This window comes from Oncorhynchus tshawytscha, linkage group LG22 (assembly GCF_018296145.1).
Source record: "Oncorhynchus tshawytscha isolate Ot180627B linkage group LG22, Otsh_v2.0, whole genome shotgun sequence".
Classification (NCBI taxonomy): domain Eukaryota; kingdom Metazoa; phylum Chordata; class Actinopteri; order Salmoniformes; family Salmonidae; genus Oncorhynchus; species Oncorhynchus tshawytscha.
The window spans coordinates 10,006,664-10,022,774 of record NC_056450.1 but is presented as its reverse complement, the minus strand read 5'-3'; the positions used below and the strand labels follow the sequence as shown (position 1 = coordinate 10,022,774).

Sequence of the window (16,111 nt, the reverse complement as noted above, 5' to 3'; positions counted from 1 at the left end):
TCTGCCTGTTCTTCTGATGCTACGTGTGATCAGGTACCTCTGTCCGCTACGACCCGCGCCTACCCAGAGAGACCAGCAGTCTGTCGCCGCAACCCAGCTATTCTCCTCTGCTGCTAAGAAGGGGACTCTTTTGTAAATATCAGAAGGACTTTCTGTTTCATTTGTCGCCCTCTCTGAGGGTTGTCTATTTTGCCATTTTCTACATCTGAAGAGGATCTATGTCTTCCCTGTGTTTTTACATTAAAGGACTCTGTTTTTGTTAAACCGCTTTTGGGTCCTCACTCAAGTGCACAACAGAAGAATCTGACCAAGAATGGACCCAGCGATTTCGGATCCTTTCCACTCAGCCGTCGAGATCCAGGGAGCGATGCTAGGCAGACACGAGCAGGAATTGTCTGTTGCTCGACATGCCGTTGAGACCCTGACCGCCCAAGTCTCCGACCTCACAAGACAGGTTCACCATCTCCGCCTCGATCCACCGGCCACTTCTAGGGCTTCCGAATCTCCGGAGCCCAGAATCAATAACCCGCCGTGTTACTCTGGGGAGGCCACTGAATGCCGCTCGTTCCTCACCCAGTGTGATATTGTGTTTTCTCTCCAGCCCAACACTTACTCCAGGAGCACAGCTCGTATCGCCTACGTCATATCTCTCCTTACCGGACGGGCTCGTGAGTGGGGCACGGCTATCTGGGAGGCGAGGGCTGAGTGTACTAACCAGTATCAGGACTTTAAGGAGGAGATGATACGGGTTTTTGATCGTTCTGTTTTTGGGGAGGAAGCTTCCAGGGTCCTGGCTTCCCTATGTCAAGGTAATCGATCCATAACAGATTACTCTATTGAGTTTCGCACTCTTGCTGCCTCCAGTGACTGGAACGAGCCGGCTTTGCTCGCTCGTTTTCTGGAGGGTCTCCGCGCGGAGGTAAAGGATGAGATTCTCTCCCGGGAGGTTCCCTCCAGCGTGGATTCCTTGATTGAACTCGCTATTCGCATAGAGCGACGGGTTGATCTTCGTCACCGAGCTCGGGAAAGGAGCTCGCGTTCTCCGTTGCCCCCTCTCCGCATCACTACCATCTTCCTCCGCCGGCTCGGGTGCTGAGCCTATGCAGCTGGGGGTATCCGCATCTCGACTAAGGAGAGGGAACGGAGAATCACCAACCGCCTCTGTCTCTATTGCGGTTCCGCTGGTCATTTTGTCACTTCATGTCCAGTAAAAGCCAGAGCTCATCAGTAAGAGGAGGGCTACTGGTGAGCGCTACTACTCTGGTCTCTCCTTCAAGATCCTGCATTACCTTGTCGGCCCATCTACGCTGGACCGGTTCGTCAGCTTCCTGCAGCGCCTTGATAGACTCTGGGGCGGAGGGCTGCTTTATGGACGAGACCTGGGCTCGGGAACATGACATTCCTCTCAGACAGTTAAAGGAGCCCACGGCCTTGTTCGCTCTGGATGGGAGTCCTCTCCCCAGGATTCAGCGTGAAACGCTACCTTTAACCCTCACTGTCTCTGGTAATCATAGCGAAACCATTTCTTTTTTAAAATTTTTCGTTCACCTTTTACACCTGTTGTTTTGGGTCATCCCTGGCTAGTTTGTCATAATCCTTCTATTAATTGGTCTAGTAATTCTATCCTCTCCTGGAACGTCTCTTGTCATGTGAAATGTTTAATGTCTGCTATCCCTCCTGTTTCCTCTGTCTCTTCTTCACAGGAGGAGCCTGGTGATTTGACGAGGGTGCCGGAGGAATATCACGATCTGCGCACGGTGTTCAGTCGGTCCAGGGCCACCTCTCTTCCTCCGCACCGGTCGTATGATTGTAGTATTGATCTCCTTCCAGGAACCACCCCCCCCCCCCGGGGTAGACTATACTCTCTGTCAGCTCCCGAACGTAAGGCTCTCGAAGATTATTTGTCTGTAGCTCTCGACGCCGGTACCATAGTCCCCTCCTCCTCTCCCGCCGGAGCGGGGTTTTATTTTGTTAAGAAGAAGGACGGGTCCCTGCGCCCCTGCATAGATTATCGAGGGCTGAATGACATAACAGTTAAGAATCGTTATCCGCTTCCTCTTATGTCTTCAGCCTTCGAGATCCTGCAGGGAGCCAGGTTTTTCACTAAGTTGGACCTTCGTAACGCTTACCATCTCGTGCGCGTCAGGGAGGGGGACGAGTGGAAAACGGCGTTTAACACTCCGTTAGGGCACTTTGAATACTGGGTTCTTCCTTTCGGCCTCGCAAACGCTCCAGCTGTCTTTCAGGCATTAGTAAATGACGTCCTGAGAGACATGCTGAACATCTTTGTTTTCGTTTACCTTGACGATATCCTGATTTTTTCACCGTCACTCCAGATTCATGTTCAGCACGTTCAACGTGTCCTCCAGCGCCTTTTAGAGAATTGTCTTTATGTGAAGGCTGAGAAGTGCACTTTTCATGCCTCCTCCGTCACATTTCTCGGTTCTGTTATTTCCGCTGAAGGCATTAAGATGGATCCCGCTAAGGTCCAAGCTGTCATTGATTGGCCCGTTCCTAAGTCACGCGTCGAGCTGCAGCGCTTTCTCGGCTTCGCAAATTTCTATCGTCGTTTCATCCGTAATTTCGGTCAGGTGGCAGCTCCCCTCACAGCCCTTACTTCTGTCAAGACGTGCTTTAAGTGGTCCGATTCCGCCCAGGGAGCTTTTGATCTTCTCAAGAATCGTTTTACATCCGCACCTATCCTTGTTACACCTGACGTCTCTAGACAGTTCGTTGTCGAGGTTGACGCGTCAGAGGTGGGCGTGGGAGCCATTCTTTCTCAGCGCTCCCTCTCTGACGACAAGGTCCACCCTTGCGCGTATTTTTCTCATCGCCTGTCGCCGTCGGAACGTAACTATGATGTGGGAAACCGCGAACTGCTCGCCATCCGCTTAGCCCTAGGCGAATGGCGACAGTGGTTGGAAGGGGCGACCGTTCCTTTTATCGTTTGGACTGACCATAGGAACCTTGAGTACATCCGTTCTGCCAAACGACTTAATGCGCGTCAGGCTCGTTGGGCGCTGTTTTTTGCTCGTTTCGAGTTCGTAATTTCTTATCGTCCGGGCTCTAAGAACACCAAGCCTGATGCTTTATCTGGTCTCTTCAGTTCTTCAGTAGTCTCCACCGACCCCGAGGGGATTCTCCCTGAGGGGCGTGTTGTCGGGTTGACTGTCTGGGGAATTGAGAGGCAGGTAAAGCAAGCACTCACTCACACTCCGTCACCGCGCGCTTGTCCTAGGAACCTTCTTTTCGTTCCCGTTCCTACTCGTCTGGCCGTTCTTCAGTGGGCTCACTCTGCCTAGTTAGCCGGCCACCCCGGCGTTCGGGGTACGCTTGCTTCCATTCGCCAGCGTTTTTGGTGGCCCACTCGGGAGCGTGACACGCGTCGTTTCGTGGCTGCTTGTTCGGTCTGCGCGCAGACTAAGTCCGGTAACTCCCCTCCTGCCGGCCGTCTCAGACCGCTTCCCATTCCCTCTCGACCGTGGTCTCACATCGCCTTAGATTTTATCACCGGACTGCCTTCGTCAGCGGGGAAGACTGTTATTCTTACGGTTGTCGATAGGTTCTCTAAGGCGGCTCATTTTATTCCCCTTGCTAAGCTCCCTTCTGCTAAAGAAACGGCACAAATCATCATCGAGAATGTTTTCAGAATTCATGGCCTTCCGTCAGACGTCGTTTCGGACAGGGGTCCGCAATTCACGTCTCAATTTTGGAGGGAGTTTTGCCGTTTGATTGGAGCTTCCGTCAGTCTCTCTTCCGGCTTTCACCCTCAGTCTAACGGTCAAGCAGAACGGGCCAATCAGACTATTGGTCGCATCTTACGCAGTCTTTCTTTTCGTAACCCTGCGTCTTGGTCAGAACAGCTCCCCTGGGCAGAATACGCCCACAACTCGCTTCCTTCGTCTGCGACCGGTCTATCTCCTTTTCAGAGTAGCCTCGGGTACCAGCCTCCGCTGTTCTCGTCTCAGCTCGCTCGCTGCGTCCCCTCCGCTCAGGCTTTTGTCCAACGTTGTGAGCGCACCTGGAAGAGGGTCAGGTCTGCACTTTGCCGTTATAGGGCGCAGACTGTGAGAGCCGCTAATAAGCGTAGAACTAAGAGTCCTAGATATTGTCGCGGTCAGAGAGTATGGCTCTCCACTCAAAACCTTCCCCTTAAGACAGCTTCTCGCAAGTTGACCCCGCGGTTCATTGGTCCGTTCCGTATTTCTCAGATCATTAATCCTGTCGCAGTGCGACTTCTTCTCCAGCGATATCTTCGTCGCGTCCACCCGGTCTTCCATGTCTCCTGTGTTAAGCCCGTTCTTCGCGCCCCCGCTTGTCTTTCCCCCCCATCCTTGTCGAGGGCGCACCTATCTACAGGGTCCGTAAGATTTTGGACATGCGTCCTCGGGGCCGTGGTCATCAGTACCTAGTAGATTGGGAGGGGTACGGTCCTGAGGAAAGGAGTTGGGTTCCCTCTCGGGACGTGCTGGACCGTTCGCTGATCGATGATTTCCTCCGTTGCCGCCAGGTTTCCTCCTCGAGTGCGCCAGGAGGCGCTCGGTGAGTGGGGGGGTACTGTCATGTATTGTCATATTATGTCTTGTTCCTGTTCTTTCTCTTCACTCCGTTTCCCTCTGCTGGTCGTATTAGGTTACCTTAACTTCTCTTCCTCTCCTTCCCCCAGCTGTTCCTCATCTTCTCTAACTACCTCGTTCACTCTTTTCCCACCTGTTCCCTTTTTCCCTCTGATTAGGTCTCTATTTCTCTCTCTGTTCCTGCTTCTTTCTTTGTCAGATTCTCGTTTGAGTTTCTCATGCCAGAACCAAACTATCGTCTTGTTTGCTTCACCCTTGTCCCATCCTGTCGAATCTGCCTGTTCTTCTGATGCTACGTGTGATCAGGTACCTCTGTCCGCTACGACCCGCGCCTACCCAGAGAGACCAGCAGTCTGTCGCTGCAACCCAGCTATTCTCCTCTGCTGCTAAGAAGGGGACTCTTTTGTAAATATCAGAAGGACTTTCTGTTTCATTTGTCGCCCTCTCTGAGGGTTGTCTATTTTGCCATTTTCTACATCTGAAGAGGATCTATGTCTTCCCTGTGTTTTTACATTAAAGGACTCTGTTTTTGTTAAACCGCTTTTGGGTCCTCACTCAAGTGCACAACACATGAACGATCATCATCCTCCATAGCCAAACAGTAAACAACAACAGTAATAGAACTCATCACTGAATTTGCTCAAATACATGTTCAAGTTGCTCCTCAAAATATGACTTCTCTTCTACTCTTTTGCAATTGGATGCAATTTTGTTAACTTACAAAAAGTATACAGGAGTAACCTAATCATTTACGAGTTAGCTAGCTGGCTTCATGAATGTCAACCAAGCAGCACTCACTTGACACGTGCTGGCTGTCAACAGTCCAGTGTGTGCAGCAATCACCCTCCACCCTGCAGGCAGCGCTACGTATCTAGCCATGCATGTCAGCACCGGCGAAGAAGTGTCATGAGAATTTTCAATCCCAATGATAATAACTATCAATCAATCAAGCTTTGACCAATCCCCGAGGTTTGTAAGACCATGGGTTTAATAATAATTAGTCAAAGACTCAGTTTATGCAAAACGATAGCACAGTTTATTCAGAGAAGGTGAAGAATACAAAAACATCCATTTTATAGCTGCGCACATATGCACATACATACACACAAACAGTAGGTGAGATTGATCCTTCTCCATAGTTCTCACCACTGTGTATCACTACCCAGCCGACAGTTCCATTCCCCCGAGATTAGGGAGACCTTGAGAAGTACTTCCTGTCCTCTCCCAAGTCTCTCAGAGGCCTAGCCAGGTTGGCTCAAACACAGTTTTAATTATTCTTCGGTATTTTACGAGGCACACACAAGTTCAAATCCTAAGCTATGCCTTGCTCAGACAGTCTGTGTTTTCCCACCATACAGATACCTTGTTTAAACCTAATTCCGACTAAAACTACACACGTCATCAGATTATAATTTTATGATTCTAATCAATTTCATACAGTTATAAGGTTTCAGAGTGGAATTATTTTATCATTATCTTTCAGCATATACATTATTCTATTGGATTCCTGTTCATACAGGAGTTAATGGAAATAATATGGTATTTATAATAGCAACAACAACAAAAAGCAGTGGAAAATAATATTGTGGATATAGAGCCTGAATATATTGATAACAGTCACCTTGTCTTAGAGAGATTTACGTGGTAATCAAAACGTCACACCAGAGTAATCCTACATGAAACACAGCCCTTATTTGAAGTGTTTCTAAAATCCCCCATTGGAAAAAATGTATTGTAGAAAAACGATTGGAATTTTTTTGACAGCTAAGTTGTATGGGTATTATGACTCACGCTGTGACACTCTATACAGGTGCAGTTGGGTAGAGGGGAAATGAAAACAGATTGTTGGCAGAGACAATGGGATAAAAGTAGTAAGGGCAGACATTTTGATAGTACAAGGAAATCTGAATCGGATAGAGAGTCATGAAATGGAAACAGAAGGGAGGAAGTTATGTTGTGTAGGATGGGATTAGGGCATACGGGAATGGGATTGAATTCCTCTTTGAAATTGATAGGGTACCATGGTACTGGAATGTGTAATGGCTGTATGGTAGAGGAAACGGTTGAACATGTATTATTATTTTGTGAAATGTATGATGCAGAAAGGGAGAGGCTGTTTGACAGGGTCAGAAAGGTCAGAAGGGAATGGGGATTGGGTGGTATTTTGGGAATAGTGAGGTTTGTAGGGAATTTTTGCATTTTGTTCGAAATCACAGGAAGCTGCTGAGGGGAGGACGGCTCATAATAATAGCTGGAAGGGAGGTAATGGAATGGCATCAAATTGTTGTATTTGTCATCAACCTCCTGTGTTCGAAATTCAGGGTTAATTAAGAGAATATTGTGGTAAAGACAGTTGGTGACCGGCCTCACACTCCAGTACAGTAGGTGGCGGTGTATGCACCTGTCAGTTTGTTGTGATCCGACAATAAAAACTCAAAGAAGACGAAGTCGAACATAGTACATTTGGAAGAGGGGAAGGAATGTCTCTCGTGTGATCAAATCTATTCAACAAGCTATAATGGATGTTGAAAGATGGTTGATTGACTGGGGGTTTTAAATTGTCGGTGGCGAAGTCTTGTTGTATGTTCTTCTCGAAGAAGAATGTTGCTGATTGTGATAATATACAGTCGTTTCTGTATGGACAGCCTATGAGGAGGGTTTCTAAGTATAAATATTTGGGTCTATGATTCAATGAGAGATATACATGGAAAGATCATGTCATAAATGTTGAAACCAAGTGTAAGAAGGTGGTGAATCTTATGCGCTCAGTCTCTGGTTATGAAGGGGGTGCTGACAGACAATCGTTGATGGATATTTATAGAGCTCTGATCAGGACGACAATTGATTACGGGTGTATAGTTTATGGAACAGCAGTGAAAACTTGGCTTCAGAGGCTGGACAGAATCCAGTATACAGCTTTAAGGATGTGTATTGGTGCATTTAAATTAACATCTGTATATGCCTTACTAGTGAAGGAAGGTGAGATGCTTTTGGATATACGGCGTAACAAATTGTCATTCGCTTATTGGGTTGAAAGGCTGTGAGGTTGAGAATCCCACTGCTCTAGACGACTGTTGGGAATATACTAGTAGACAAGGCCGTGGTTTTGGTTGGACAGTTGGAAGCTTGTTGATGAGAGGGGTTTGAGGGAGTTGGAGATTGTCCCTTCTGTGTTGATATGGGATGTTCCTCCATGGTTACTCCCAGATCCTGTTGTTAATCTAACCTTGGTAGATATAAGGAAAGATTGGTCAGACGTTAGTGATGTAGGGAAACTGGTCGAAGTTTTATGCTTTTTTCCCCACTTTTCACAGATTGATCCAATAACCCAGATAGTGGACACACAGGAGCAGGCGTTTACATTCCTGAATTTGATGTGCAGATATGTAGAAGACTAACAGATGGACTGTCCATATACTCAGTTGAAGTTGCCCTCCAGTAGGTACAACCTGTTAGAGAATCTGAGCATATTATAATTCTATCTGTATTGAGTTGTTTATCATCTTGTAAATCTAATCGGAGTGACCTACTATTGGAGGAATGAATGTTTTGGAAAATTGAGAGACTAGGTGTAGTAGTGAGAATTTTTTGAGTCCCAGCACATTTGGGTGTGGAAGGGAATGAAATTGTAGACCAGTTAGCCAAAAGAGCTTTGAAACAAGATACAATTGATATTAATGTTCCACTGGGTTGAGGTGAGTTCAAACACTTAAAAGACACACTCTCGTCCACTTACCCTCACCTTATGCCCTTGGGGGAATCCCTGTCGCCATCTTGGAGGGTGGTCCAAATGATTAGCCAAGCAAGGGAAGTTTGCAACGTAAGCCCCTCAGCCCTCGTTTTTAGTCGGCTGGGTAGTGAAGTCTGTTAGGATTAAGAGAGGCGGGCTGGCTTAGATTTTTTTGTGCTCCTGAGGATCAGAAGAAATGTGTGTTGGGTCTCACCCGATTTGATAAGTTTGAATTGTTGTGTGTATCTCTTAGGAACAACAGAGCACCCCTCAAGGAGGTTATATCTGGCGTCTCGTGGGAAGTAGATGTTGAAGAGATTAAAAATATTATTGGAGTGATTGATTCACGTCGGATTAATTGTGTGGCGAATGAAGAAAAAGTTATGTCTATCTGTTCTTTTGTTTTTTGATATGTAGTCTCTCCCTAATCAAGTGCAGTTAGGGTATATTGACTACAGTGTCAGAGCATTTATCCCAAGACCAATGCAGTGTGATCATTGTAAAGCTTTTGGTCATGTGTCAAGTGTTTGCAAAGGGAGAAGTCGAGATATCCAAGTTGTGGAAAATATCATATTATCTGTTATTAAAGTGATTAAAATGTGACATGTTGCAATTGTGGTGGGAACCATGAAGCCACATCTTTCAAATGCCCACAAGGATGAAAGAGAATGAGGTGGCCAAAGTCAGGGCTATTCAGAGCATATCGTCTGCAGCTGCTGTTAAAAGAGTTGTGTGTGTGTGAATGGGGCACTTGAAGAGTCCATGGTGGTAGATAGGCCTTCACTGCAGGGGTTGCCTTTCATCAGCAGGATCCTGACATTTTAAAAGTTATGGTGGATTTTGTGGCCTTTATAGCTATGGTGATAAATGGTACTGCAAAGGTGGCGAGAAGGTCCAGGAAGATAGAAATCATTGTGGAAGCAGCAGAGCGGTTGCTGGGGCTGAAAGATTTCTCTGCGAGGGAGTTACATGGAATATTGTCACAAGGACCTAGAGCCTGAGAAGGGAGATATGGAGAATTGAAGGAAGAAGTACGAGTTTTGTTTTGCCAATGTACTACTTTTATTTGGGTGGATTAAGTTAGTTTCCCTATCACGTATGGGTTTTCCTTTTACCTTGTTTTGGTTTCAACCCGTCCAGTTGGTGGCGACAATAAACCCTTTTGGGTTGTAGCTCGCCATCAAACCCACAGAAGAAGAGGCTTCTGGTGTGTTCAAACGTTTCTGGTAAGAAGTTGCATACGATTTTATCATGATAAAATAAAACATTCAGCTAATGAGGTTTTGGTTCTGTGCGTTAAATGCATTTAGCTCGAGTTAAAGATAGTGGGGCGACTTCCTGCTTACAGACATCAACAAAATTCTGCATTATTTAGATATGGGGATTTCGAGTCTTTTCGATGAGTAACGTTAGCCGACTAGACGCATTCAAATGTTACTCAGAACATGGACATTTCTGACTTGCCAGCTGGTTGTAGTTATACAAGTGCCCTGTTCAAGCAGTTAGCAAGTTGGATATTTCCGAGTTTCCTAGTTCTGACTAGCACCTGCACCCAAATAATAGCCCACAATTACACAGAACAATGTGTGTAATTGCAGGCTAATTTTTGGGCGCGGAAGTAATTTGGGAGCTGAAATCAATAAATGCTTGAAAATCTACCTCGATCCATGAAAAAGTGTCATCTTAATTTAAAGCCAAAAAAGTAGGCTACCATTATCATATCGTCACGTTCAAATGTTTACCTGGCCAAATTAGCAGTATGCAAATCAGGCAACCAAACGCACCACAGTTGACAACTTCAAATAACATTTTAATTGTCACATGCTTCGTAAACAACAGGTGTAGACAAACAGTGAAACGCTTACTTACCTTCCCAACAATGCAGAGGAAAAAGTGAAAGTAGAAAAATGATAAAACACAGGAATAAATATACTGAACAGAAATAAACAATTAAAACGATTTTACTGAGTTCATATAAAGAAATCAGTCAATTTAAATAAATATGTTCTGCCCTAATCTATGGATTTCACATGACTGGGCATGGATGTGGGCCTGGGAGGGCATAGGCCCACCCACTTGGGTGCCAGGGGAATGTGTTTTTCACAACAAGGTATTTATTAGACAGAAATACTCCTCAGTTTTGTCAGCTGTTCGTGTGGCTGGTCTAAGATGATCCCGCAGGTCAAGAAGCTGGATGTGGAGGTCCTGGGCTGGCGTGATTACATGTGGTCTGTGGTTGCGAGGCCGGTTGGACGTACTGCCTAATTCTCTAAAACAACAGAGAATTGAACATTCAATTCTCTGGCAGCAGTTCTGGTGGACATTCCTGCAGTCAGTATGCCAATTGCACGCGATCTCAACTTCAGACATTGTGTTGTGACACAACTGCACATTTTAGTGGCCTTTTATTGTCCCCAGCACCTGTGTGATGATCATGCTGTTTAATCAGCTTCTTGATATGCCACACCTGTTATGTGGATTAATTATTTTGGTAATGGAGAAATGCTCCCTCACAGGGATGTAAACACGTGTCATTTCTGTCCGCTTTTATCTCAGTTCTTGAAACATGTTGCGTTTTATATTTTTGTTCAGTATAATAACACAAGGAATGAATACACAATCTCTGTAAGTATTTAACTTTGACTATAAGTTTCCAATTTAATTAAATCAAACTATAGGCCTACATTCAATGGGAATGAATGCCAGTTTGCATAACAGCTTTCATTTGCAGATTTAATGACAGCTACTGTAATGCATCATTTTCTCAGGTCCAGTTATAGAAGGGGATAGCTAGCTGATCATGGCTGAAGAAGAACCCCCAGGTGGCGCCCAGCAGGTACTGCGTCGTCTGAAGCCCAAGTTGATCGATACTCTAAGTGCAGACCCTGCCTTTGTGCTGCAGCATGCAGACTCCCTCAGCCTACTGGCCCGGCATGAGTACAAGCAGGTCAAAGCCCTCACTGACCCATCAAAACAGGCCCAGGACCTTCTGGACCATGTGATCAACAAAGGACCCACTGCTGCAGAGCAGCTTCTGCAGCTCCTGACGGGCAAAGAAATGCAGGATACGTTTCCCAACCTTCTGTTCCTCAAGGAACTGCCAGTGAATGATCAAAGAGCTGCAGGTGAAAAGGGTACAGGTACTGTACACCTCTTTAGACTCACCTGGGGGGTGGTGTCGCCCCTCTATATTACCATATTTACTGTACTGAAAAATGATGCCGTTTTTAAATAATGTTTTATTTGTTTTTCTAGGGGAAAATGAAGTTACCAGAAAGAGAGGACAAACATTTGAGTCCGAAGAGAACCTTCCCGCTAAACAGACATGCAAGGATGGTGAGTTGACCCTCTTGAAACAAGGGAATATAGGGTATAATTGAACTCAAAACGTTATAATGTTGACTGTCTAGTGACAGTCTGTCTGGTGTTTCGTTTTGGACCCTTCTGTTGCTGAGCAGGCTCTAAGATGGTGGTGGAGAAGGATCTGATGCGTGTGGCTCGAAATATCGGTCGCTCCTGGAGGGCAATTGGTACAGGGGCCCTAGACATCCCCTCTGTCAAGCTGGATCAGATCCTGGAGGACTATCCACACAGCCATGTGGACCGTGTGTTCGCCATGCTGCGCTACTGGAGCACACTGAAACGGCAGGAGGCCACGGCGGCCAATCTCCACTCCCTGCTCAGCCAGGACGACTGGGCCCTGCCGCCAGACAGCATAGACTTTCTCCTGGACCCCATCTTAGACCTGTAACAGTCTGGCCTTACTACTAACCCTTAGCTGCTATTGCATAATTTCCACTGCAAGGATTTACCACAGTGCTTGGCCTCAGACTTTAGTGTTCCATGGTTGAGGTTTAGTGGGAAAAGGTTGTTATCGGTGGGATGTAAAACCCAGGTCTTCTGCATGGTAACGCAACGTCTTTACCATTATACCAGGAGGAAATCCTCATGGTCAGACTGGGTGACAATTTGTCTTACTTTTATTTTTTTACCAGATCAGCTATTATTTTTTTTACAAATATCTTTTATACTTTTGTTTTGCATCATCTCTTGTTTTGTTGCTTATTTCTTTGTAAAAAATATATATATACACTACCGTTCAAAAGTTTGGGGTCACTCAGAAATGTCCTTGTTTTTGAAAGAAAAGCAATTTTTTTGTCCATTTGTCCAGAAATACAGTGTAGACATTGTTACGGTTGTAAATTACTATTGTAGCTGGAAACGGCAAATTTCTTTATGGAATATAGGCGTACAGACGCCCTTTATCAGCAACCATCACTCCTGTGGTCCAATGGCACGTTGTGTTAGCTAATCCAAGTTTATAATTTTAAAAGGCTAATTGATCATTAGAAAACCCTTTTGCAATTATGTTAGCACAGCTGGAAACTGTTGTTCTGATTAAAGAAGCAATAAAACTATCCTTTAGACTAGTTGAGTATCTGGAGCATCAGTTTAATACTTTTTTGCTGATTCCATGTGTCATTTCATAGTTTTGGTGTCTTCACTATTACTCTACAAAATAAAGAATAACCCTTGAATGAGTAGGTGCGGCCAAACTTTTGACTGGTTCAGTGTGTGTGTGTGTATATATATATATATATAAAATTTTTGTAGTTGTATAGTTATTTTGTCTCAGGCAGGGCTACTCTGTTACAGGTACATTAGCCAATGAGTCATATCCAATGCTAATGGGCTAAAGCCTGAGACCTTTGTGTTTCCATGGATGAGGTCAATTGTGCTGGCACCAGACACTACTTGCCTGTCTCACTCATTCCTGACTCTTTAATGTGGATTTTAATCTAATTTTCATTTTATGGGGGGGTCCATGTTCAAAATAGATTACATGATATATTCCACTATGTGTACTGATGACCTTTCTGATTTCATGTAGTTATTGTTTCACTCTGGTCAGGTAATTTTACTCACCCTTGAACCATAAACCTAGTAATGACATGGTCAAGCTCAACACTGCATTTTCATGCATGGTAAGAATATGGACTTTGTACTGTAGACTTCATTCTTAAGGGTCTGGTGCTATCTATGTGGTGTTCATTGTGAACAAGATTTCAGTTTCTGAGATTTGCACAGATGACCATTTACGACACAGACCTACTGTGTTGTATATCCAGTTCCAAGGTATGTTTGAAATGTTTTGTACAACTTAATCTTATGGTTTGTTCTGTAACCATTTTAACAGCCACAGTCTAAGATGTTTATTGCCATAGGAGATTTATTCAAATGAATCCTGTTGCTCTCTGGAAATCGTTTTCTTTGAGTACGTTACTACAGAGTACAGATATATAAATCAAGTGCTATTTGCATATTAAATTGTCATGGGATGCATTTGCTCAATTGTTTACCAATATTTTATGGTATGCACATCACATTTACAGACAGGCTTTTTAAGCCATGCGTCAACTAGTGAGATTCTGGAACCTGGTATGGCGTTCCTCTCGCAATAGTTGGAGGAATCTGAGTGTTGTTTCGGAGCGAGGTGATATGGAATGTTTGTGTTTGATGGGGGCGAGGGTGTACATCCGTATTGTGCAGGGTTTTCAACCTGTGACTCAATATCTACGATACATTGATGTTTCCTTCTGAACATTTTGATGTAAAATAAAAACAATGACCAGTAGTGCAAAAAAACATTTTTGATTTCAATTATTGAGTGTTTGGTTTCAATTCGTATGTGCGTGTGTATTTTAGCGTCATACTGTCATCTGATCGCCACGTCACTATTCAACTCTCATCATCTTCCTTCATTAGACTATGGGATAACTACATAACCTTCCCCCAATGATCTGCTGTGCCTGAATGAACCACTTCTGGACTACAGAGAGGGCCAGCAGTTCCTAATCCGGGCTTTTAAAGTCCTCATGGAGGTGCTGTGTAAGGGCACAGACATCAATGAGATGGTCCCACATCCTATCGTCACCTTATATAGTTGTCTAACAACGACCATCTGCACTGATAGTTCATGGCAACGCAGTCACTTTAGAATGACTCCGTCTGTTGATAGATGATTCTGTCTAAACTGTAACCTCCCTGCATTGTCCATTTGAAATCAATCCCTTTTTGACAGCATCCCTTCTGATTTAAAAATAACTTTCCATACATGTTTGCCCTTGGGTGAAGTGGTCAGAAAGTGACTTTTTGGACCTGAATGCCAAAACATAAAGATGATCAAAGTTGACCGAATTTGCATACCCCACCATACCATGAGACCTCCATGTCTTCATCACTGGAAAAGAGAAATGGTTGAGTTTGAGATCATTGAAAAGCTTACAGTGTTGTCAAACAATTGTATTATTTCTTCAAATGTTTTGTTTTTAAATAAAAAATGATTTAATTTCAATGGTGTACCAGCTAAATTACAGTGGTCTGAATTACAGGTCCATTCTATAAACTATATTTATATTATTTCAATTACACCCACCTTGTATTCAAGAGCATGTTGTGTCTCAACCGATGGCGGGACACAACACAAACACCTTAGATTATGTAAAATAGGGTCTTGAGTTTACAAGTTTTTAGATCATTGACATTAAAGGTTAAAGTTTCTATTAAAAAACTTTTTTTCCCAGAAATGATAAAATAGTTTAGCAAAAACAATTAGGAACCACTGGCCATTGGGCTAGTACCGGTAAGTTAATTGATATCTTCCCACCTGATTGTTTGCATTACAATCAAACCTCGGGAGGTACACACTACCCAGTGCTGTATTTTCAGGGGTTTCTTGTGCTTGTTATACCCGGGCTACAGGTGTGTGAGTAGCCGGAGGAGTTGGCTGCTCTGCTGGATCTGGAGCTCTGAGAGAGAAGGGGGAGTCCCAGCACCAGCTGCTGCAGAGAGTACGGGACGTAGCCAAGTACAGCGTCAAGACCAGTAAGTCCCCCCCAGCACCAAGCTCTGGTCCAGGGTGTTAGGGCGGTTTTCAATCGCTGAGCTTTCCTTCACTAATAAGCAAGCCGTACAAACGCCCTAGACCAGAGCTACCCCAACCCCACAGGGAAACATAGACAGAGGGAGATGAGTGTGATTCTGGTTGATTTTTGATAGGCAATCACTTAGAACTGTCCTGAATGCACGCACTAAATAAGGTAAAGAGCATCTCTCTCTCCAGATCATCCGCGTTTCTTCAATCAGCTCTTTGCAGGGGTGGATTACCATGCCTTAACAGGACGATTCCTTACGGAGGCTCTCTACATTAGCCAGTAGGAGAGAGCAATATATGCATATATACCATACATACCATGTACACTTCCCTATGTATTTATTTGGACAGTGAAGCTAAAACTATACTGCAGCATTTTAGATTTGAGGGCATTTTCATTCATGTCTGTTTCACCGTTTAGAAATGAAAGCACTTTTTGCATCTGGTCCCCCCATTTGAAGATGTCATAAGTATTTGGACAAATTCACTTATAGTGTTTTAAATTCATTAAAACGTTTTTAGTATTTGGTTACATATTCCTACCATGCAATGACTACATCAAGCTTGTCAAATACAATTTCATTTGATTCGTCACATGCTTCGTAGACTAACAGTGAAATGCTTCCTTAACATGACTATATATAGCGAGTAGAAAATAACATGAATATATATAGTGAGTAAAAAATATGCAGTCGTGGGTGAACAGGGAGTAACAGGAGGGACCTAAGCACGCACCCCTGAGGGGCCCCCGTGTTGAGTGTCAGCGTGGCGGAAGTGTTATTGCCTTTCCTCACCACATGGGGGGCGGCCCGTCAGGAAGTCCAGGATCCGATTGCAGAATGTGGTCTTCAGTCCCAGGGACCTTAGCTT

The 16,111-nt window shown here is 44.6% G+C and overlaps 1 protein-coding gene across 2 annotated transcripts; it reads left to right on the top strand.

Annotated features, from left to right (window-relative positions):
* Positions 1-9,059: 9,059 nt before the first annotated feature.
* zgc:174906 (uncharacterized protein LOC571548 homolog) lies at positions 9,060-12,693 on the top strand. 2 transcript variants are annotated; one of them, XM_024384010.2, is made up of 4 exons: positions 9,060-9,533; positions 11,076-11,432; positions 11,563-11,643; positions 11,766-12,693. In XM_024384010.2, exons 2-4 carry the CDS (start codon positions 11,108-11,110, stop codon positions 12,056-12,058), a joined length of 699 nt encoding a protein of 232 aa, XP_024239778.1. In that variant the 5' UTR covers positions 9,060-9,533; positions 11,076-11,107; the 3' UTR covers positions 12,059-12,693. The 2 variants fall into 2 exon arrangements, with proteins under 2 accessions (XP_024239778.1, XP_024239777.1); XM_024384009.2 differs by having other exon boundaries at positions 9,070-9,533; positions 11,076-11,447.
* The last annotated feature ends 3,418 nt before the right edge of the window (positions 12,694-16,111 follow it).

Coding starts and splice junctions, on each gene's coding strand:
- zgc:174906 (XM_024384009.2), top strand. CDS start 11,108: ATGGCTGAAGAAGAACCCCCAGGTGGCGCCCAGCAGGTACTGCGTCGT. Junction 11,448..11,562: donor TGCAGGTGAAAAGGGTACAG/GTACTGTACACC, acceptor TTGTTTTTCTAG/GGGAAAATGAAGTTACCAGA. Junction 11,644..11,765: donor TAAACAGACATGCAAGGATG/GTGAGTTGACCC, acceptor GTTGCTGAGCAG/GCTCTAAGATGGTGGTGGAG.